At 39.9% G+C, this 7,327-nt stretch overlaps 1 protein-coding gene across 1 annotated transcript; it reads right to left on the reverse strand.

The window, feature by feature from the left end:
- Positions 1-1,025: 1,025 nt before the first annotated feature.
- Positions 1,026-2,327, reverse strand: LOC105229945 (peroxisomal membrane protein 11B). The gene is made up of 3 exons (XM_011210456.4): positions 2,079-2,327; positions 1,904-2,019; positions 1,026-1,838 (listed from the first exon to the last, which is right to left on the reverse strand). Exons 1-3 carry the CDS (start codon positions 2,138-2,140, stop codon positions 1,273-1,275), a joined length of 744 nt encoding a protein of 247 aa, XP_011208758.2. The 5' UTR covers positions 2,141-2,327; the 3' UTR covers positions 1,026-1,272.
- Between the last annotated feature and the right edge of the window lie 5,000 nt (positions 2,328-7,327).

Here is a 7,327-nt window from a genome sequence, read left to right on the forward strand (position 1 = left end):
ATTCTATTAGGTTTGTTTTGTGTGAACTCGTGTGGTACCCAGACATCGAGTTGCTTTTTATATCCAGCCTTATTTAAATACTTCCAAATCGTTTTTTTGCAATGTTTAGTCCCTGGCTTATCGGAACAGTGTCTACATTTCTATCGGACTTGATGATTTTTATTATTTTGTTCACCTTTTTGGAAAATTGGCCTTTCAGAGAGTGGTACATCATTATCGGAACCGAATCGACGAAGCCAAAACTGCACATGATGGGTTATTACTATCGAAACAATAAACACCCATCACATATTCAGCTGCCTGGCTTGTGCTTTCGCCTTTATCGAAAAATACTCGAAAATGAGTATTATTTTCTGTTGTTGTTGTTCCTGTAGCGACAGAAAACTTTCTTGAAGTAATTTCGAGGAGTGGCGCCCAGTTGATAGTCCTTGGCTGGACAAAAATCCAGGTCCGTTCCAGCAACTTAGACCCGACTGTCGTAGAAACGACGACAGAGTCTTATTTTCGCTCATCCTTGACGCCTGCTCAAACAATACTGAGCCATGTAATCTCAAAATTGTCTGAGATTTTTTTTTTATTACGAAATATTACCTTAGCCATATAATACAATCCGATACATGAAGCTCGAGATATATGTAAGTATGTGTATTACTAGATGGATTTATATTGGAAAAATAATGGTTTACTTTTTACTGGACCTTATATGCATATAACATACTAAAACTATCCAAAGACCAAACCATTTACTGCCTTGTAAGCAATTATTGATCGGATATAGTAAATCCGAATTTCTTACGGTCTTGGAAAGGACTCAAAATGCCAAACCCATCATTTCCATGACTATACCACAGAATAGACATTATTTAAATTTAAATTATAATTCCAGTCAACAAGCTTATTATCATAATTATTCTATTATTAAAAAAAAACGTTAACCTCATTTATGACGTAATCAAAAATCAATTCACGCTTAGTCTTTCATGATTAGCACAATTAGCAAAAAACAAAAAAAATATTCAACAATGTTAGAGAATATATCGTTTTTTATTTTCAACAGCGAAAACATGTAAGAAATCAAAGCTGTTCATACGCAAATACAAACACATACATATCCATTTATAACTATGTGATAAATAAAAAAAACTGTCGAGTACAAAAAGTTAATCGCACCGTGGAATTTGGAATTTAGACAACATTATAAAATACACATATCTTAAGGAAAAAGTATTTTCATTACTTTAATGCTTAATCTAAGAAAAATATAGTTCGAATTTATGCTGGCGTTAGCTTTGCTGTCGGCTCCAACAACGCCCACAAACCAGCTGCAGAGGAAATAGCACCTAACAATCCAATTGTACGCGGCGACAGTCTAGTGTAACCAAGTGCAGTTAGTGGTATAAACAAGTCACATAAATTTTTCACTGTATCCACAGCCACATCCTTGTGGCCCAAAACCAAAGCATAGGAATGTAGAGCCAATCTGTTAAAATCGCGCAATGAATTTACGCGCAAAGACGATATTTTAGGGCTTGCACGGGTTATACCACTTTTTGAGCCAGCCTTATGTAAGTCGATCAATTGAAATATTTCATAAACATCTCGGCATAAATTCATTATAATCGATAGCAACCAGTACTTATTAGCAAATTTTCCCCAACGGTTTGTATTTATGCCTTTGAAGAGGCCCGTGCGAGCCAACCACATGAAATGGTCAGCGAGTAGGAACAAAGATTGTGATAGTTTGCTCAATGTCAGTGTCACGCGTATCGTAAGATCGGGATAATGTATGGTGCGTAAGGAGGAGTAAAATATATCCACACAACGACCGAAACGCAGAACTAAAAATAAAAACCGATAGTTAAGTGAGACAATAATTTTAGATTTGAATCACAGTACCACTTACGTTTTCGGAATGTGCTTAATATATACTCCACAGTTTTGAAGCTATCCGCCAGAGCTGGACTGGCATCAACACTCTCCAGTGAATCCCATAAAGCACGCGAGGCATATTGCACAAGTCTGTATAATTATACATCAAAAATTGCACAGAAAAGCTGAAATCATTTTGAAGAACTTACCTAGCAATTTTATCACGGCCGGCCGTCTGACTATTTAGCAACACCAACTTATCCAAGCTCATGATTTCTTCGTATTCTCGTGTGATTTCGTGTTCTGCTTGCAGTAGATAATGTTATTTGCACTGTGTTTTTAATTTTTTGGTTAGCTCAAGGTTCAACCGGATAAATAAACAATTTCATATGCAATTAGAACTCGAATTTGTTTAGCTTATCTACAACCTGTTTTATTTTTGTTGTCTTGCCAATAGCGGCTGTCAAATGCCGGTGTGTTGAAAATGCGTTAAAGCTGTTGCCGTGGTGAGTAATTGCTTTGAAGGAATTTATAGAAATTTAATCAATAAAGCATATATGCATACGTAATTGAAATAATAGAAAAGTAAAAAAAAGTTTTGCATCTTTTTAGAACTGTTTTAATTGTATTTTGAATAAAAAGTATATTTATTTTTCAAAAGATTTAAGAGCGCCATCTTCTTGCCATATATTTGTGTTGCACTTCAGATGGCGCTGTTGAATAATTAGTGAAGCAACTTGTATTCCCTGTGAAATAGTGCAATTTCTTCATCATAGAAAAAAAAAATTTTAAATTATATTCAAAATTCAGTAAGCATAACCATTAAGCTTAACGAAATATTAAAAAGAGTATACTAATATACCTTGATTAAAAACAACCTGCTTTTATTTTCTGCTGAATATGCTCAAAAGGAAGTGGAGCAATGACTTAACGGAGAATCTCTGTATTGAGAATTTCATTGGTGTTAATATTGCCTGTATAGACTACATATAGTTTATGGCTGGCAATTTCTATCTCAATAATTTTTCTCTTTAAGGGGCATCTCGACATTGAATCAATAAATTTGTTGCTCTCAATATTGCCAATATTTATGGCTGGCAATTGTTAGCATAATCATTATCCTGACAGTTCGCAAGGTAATTAATAAAAAAAAGTTAGGCTCTGTTCATAATTATTATGAAGATTTGACAGTTCCTTTCTTATATGACATTTACTTTGAAAGTTTGACAGTTCGCTTCACTTGTAACGTAGTGTGTCGTGTCAATGCTAGAGTCGTATCAAAGAAATCATATGTTTGTCAAAAACGGTGTCGAAAAGAGGGCGCGAAAGAGTGGTTAGACGAGGTTAGGTTAGAGGGCTGACCTAGAGAGATCGCACGTAGGCTGCTATATGTAGTCCTTTATAAAGACATAGCAAAGAAGAACTCCTGTGTTCGTGTTTAAGTCTTGACCTCCCAAACGAGGGATAGTCCAGAAGGAAGTGTTGAGTTATTTCCACCTCGTCTTCTTCAATACATCTTCTGCAGATGACGGCTGATAAGATTCTCAGACTTACAGCATGGACGCTTAATGGTCTGTTAAAACCTTCCCAACTAGGGCTAGTCTTACTGAGGAAGAGATCACTAGATATTTAGCGATTGATCTTGGTGCAAAAGTATTTTGCGACAGCGCATTTACTCATGGTGGCCGAGCTCCCGCGTAGCCCAGCTATTTAGTAGTAGTACACAAGAGGATACGGGAGCACCGATCCACTTTCCTTGCCAGCTCATCAACTTCAAAATTTCCTGTGATTTCCCTGTGGCCTGGCATCCATACCAGTCTTATCGCAAAGAGACTCGATGCTTTTGAAGGTTAGGCACTCCTTGACCAACCCTGAACGCACAGTTAATGAGTTCAAGGCTAGCATCGCTGCCCTGCTATCTGAGTAGATAGTCACTTACCTGAAGTAGGCTACACTCTGGAGCAGTAAATCTACTGCTTTCTTAATAGCTGTAACCTCAGCTTGGAAAACACTGTAATAGTCTGGAAGTTTGAAGATGGGGTTTATATAGAGCTCCTGACAGTAAACCTATCTACCAACCCTCTCCCCATGCTTTGACCCATCCGTAAAGAAGCTCACTGCCCCTCTCCTCCAACGGCTTCTTCCCACCCACAACTCCCTCGCCGGTATATGGGCAGAGAAGAAGCCGCCAGAGTTCGGTTTGGCGACTCCATGATCCAAGTGATTCGGTATGAAGTCAAAGTGTGTGAGGATTTCCGAGTGTTCAGACACGTGTTCTTTTAGGAACCCAGATTTTCTGAGTCTGATAGTACCTTTGGCAGCCATACACTTTTCGGCGATGTCTCCGGGTAACATGTGCAAGATGGCGTTAAGTGCCATGGTTGGAGTGGACCTTAGTGCACCACACATGCTGATGAGCGCCGCCCGTTGAACGCTCTCGAGTTTCTTTGCAAGTGTGGTCTTTTCTAGAGCCCTCCACCACATAAAGACTCCATAGAACATAATGGGCTTGACTATGGTGTCGTAGAGCCAGAGGACTTATTTCGGTGAGAGTCCACACCTTCTGCCAATGGCTCCTCTACAGCAGTTAAAGGCAATCCATGCCTTTTTTCACTCTCTTCGATATTCAGCTTTCATGAAGTTTCTTACCCATGATGCGTCCTAGATATTTCACTATATCCGCCTGTTGCAGAAGGTTTTATTGATTTGATGGCAAGACCATTTCCGACTACCCAATTTGTTACGTCGCTAAGAAACCCTTGCGTCAACTCGTACACGGTATTCTGGAACTTTCCTTTGGACTTAAGTGGCAATCACTCGGCAGCCTCGATGCTCAAGCTTTTGAAGCAGGTCGTTATCGGGCAAGATCCAAAGAAGAGGATAGAGAACTCCACCTTGTTGGTTTCCCCCACTCACATTTCGTCGAGCACGTTGCCCCCATTCCGTTTTAATCACTCTGTCGCACAGAAGACTGAAAATGAGGTGTTTGAGGTTTGATTCAACCCCAAGACCGTCCAGAGTAGTTACGAATGCTTGTGGCAGGAAAGCTGCCTCAATATCATGGATGGTTCCAACAGCGAATTTTTTAGCCCTAACCCTGACCTGCCTATCATGTTTTGTTTCTGATAAATAGTCCCTCGGAACCCGCCTCCTTATGTACCAGTTCATAAGTCTCTGCAGAGTTTTTAGTAAGAAGGAGGAGAGGCTGATGGGCCTGAAGTCACTACCAGACTTCGGGATGAACGTAACTTTGACTTGCCTCCAGACCCCCGGATTGCACCCAAGTCGTATGCAGTCCGCATACCATAGATAGGTGCCAACCAGTTGCACGACACCTTAACAGCTAGCTGTAATAGCGCTAGTATGATGCCATCTGATCCCGGGGTCTTGAAAAGTTTGAACTAATTGATCACCCAAGTCAAGTGCCGATCACCGAGAAGGTCGACAAAGGCCGCGCAATCTCCAGACCTTCGGAATGTAGCCCAGTCTTTTGCAGTTCGCATATAAAGGTTGCAACCAGTTGTATGGCATCTTAACAGCCTGCTGCAGCTGGTATGATGCCATCCGGTCTTGGGGACATGAAAGGATTGAACGAATTGAGCCCAAGTCTAGTGCCGTTCATCCAGAAGATCGACAAAGGCCTTGCAATCCTCTTGCAGCACTCCGAGAGATACCACCCAGAGGACGTATTGCTCGAGGAGTGAGCATCAAGAAGCACTTCTTTGGACCCATTCCCTATTTGCGTTCTCAAGATAACCCGGAGAGGCGGGGTTCTTTGCAAGAATACGCCTGAACCTAGAACACTTTTGAAAGCACTTCATTTTTTTCCAGAAACTTTTCCAGAAGTCCTTTTTGCCTTTCTTGACTCCGACTTGCATATTATAAGTTCCAATTTATACAACGTCTGTCGCTGAGGACTCTACTATCGTAACTGACGAACCAAAAATAAACCGAAACGGAAAAAATCAAAATTAGGTGATGATACTAAAGGGCATTCCAGTCGAGGTTTATAGTATGTAAATGTTTGAGAACTTGGATTAAGCATTGGCGTGCTTGAATTGACTCAAAAGGAGTCTATTTCGTAGACGATAAAATGGTTTTGTATTAAAATATGTGAAAATTTGGAGCATCACTTTAAGTAACTTTTTATCAGATATATACACATACACCTCAGTGTCTCCTCAAACTCATTTCACCACAAATTAGTTTTCCATTAATACTTTCCACCCACGATCCATTCAAACAACTGCATCGGTTGGCAGTTTTTCCTCATCTGACCACAAAGCTCTTAATTTACCACGGTGGCGCTGATGCATCACAAATCAAATGAAATAAAATCGAATTGCCTTTCGATTGCATATCAGCTTTTTTTAAAACGTTTCGATTGCATATGATTTTTTTCGTTTGCCTGAGCGCTTCGCAAAATACTTACGTACATACATTTGTATATATGTACATATGAAACCACAAAGCACTGCCAATTCGAGAGTAATCGTAAAGCTTTTACTGCAAATTATTTTTGCTACCACGAAGTAACCTAACCATATTTACACCTGCAGCACGCAGCCAATCCGTGCGCCAAAGGACCCCCCAACTAAGTATTGGCAACACTTGCCACCATCCACTCTTCTATCCCCCCGTACCCATTCACAATGGTGGGCCCATTCGGTTTGATGCTGGCGATGATGGTTTCAATGCTAAAAGCTACTATGACAAAACGGAGACAACAAAAAGTGTCGCTAATCAAATTAACTCTTTGTGAAGTGCTGTGAGCGACCCGGGCACTTTGTGGATTATGAAAAGCGAAGGTCAGTCGTAGTTGGACGAAAATGGCTGTGTGTGGTGTGGGGTTCAGTGATTGCAGCATCAGCAGTATGTGTGTGTGTGTAAAGACTTCCAAGGCGCTACCACTGCCGCCAGCTATAATAATTTTGGCCAACCTAACCGAAAGACTATTACACGAAATTTGTCAGCAACAACAACAACACAGAAGGTTGCAGTAATAGCATGAGTTGCTGCCGATCTGCTGGTTGATGTCGTCGGAAATACTTTGATGTATTGTCACCTTTTTGACTTGGCTATTTTACACTTTCATCAGCAAATGTTGCACAAAAGCGTCTTTGCTTCGCCTGAAAATAATAAGGAAATGAGATTTTTGTGCGCCGCGTAACAAGTTCAAATATTGTATGTATGTAAATAGGTGTGTATGTTTGTAGGCCTACAATTAAAGTGGCATCAATGTCGACAATTGTCACAAAGTAAAGTGAATTAGGCACACATAAGAAATGTAATGCTTTCTAATTTGAAATTTTCGAACTTATTCACCTGAAATCTATTTATAATATTCATATACCGTTATCAATTACATTTTAAATAAGTGTATAAATAATACGATGGCACATGATAATGCCTTTTATATATGAATAACGAGGGCATGCCGACCGATGACTGCACTATG

Source organism: Bactrocera dorsalis, chromosome 3 (assembly GCF_023373825.1).
Source record: "Bactrocera dorsalis isolate Fly_Bdor chromosome 3, ASM2337382v1, whole genome shotgun sequence".
Lineage (NCBI taxonomy): Eukaryota > Metazoa > Arthropoda > Insecta > Diptera > Tephritidae > Bactrocera > Bactrocera dorsalis.

Coding starts and splice junctions, on each gene's coding strand:
- LOC105229945 (XM_011210456.4), bottom strand. CDS start 2,140: ATGAGCTTGGATAAGTTGGTGTTGCTAAATAGTCAGACGGCCGGCCGT. Junction 2,020..2,078: donor GGCCGTGATAAAATTGCTAG/GTAAGTTCTTCA, acceptor ATAATTATACAG/ACTTGTGCAATATGCCTCGC. Junction 1,839..1,903: donor ATTAAGCACATTCCGAAAAC/GTAAGTGGTACT, acceptor TTTTATTTTTAG/TTCTGCGTTTCGGTCGTTGT.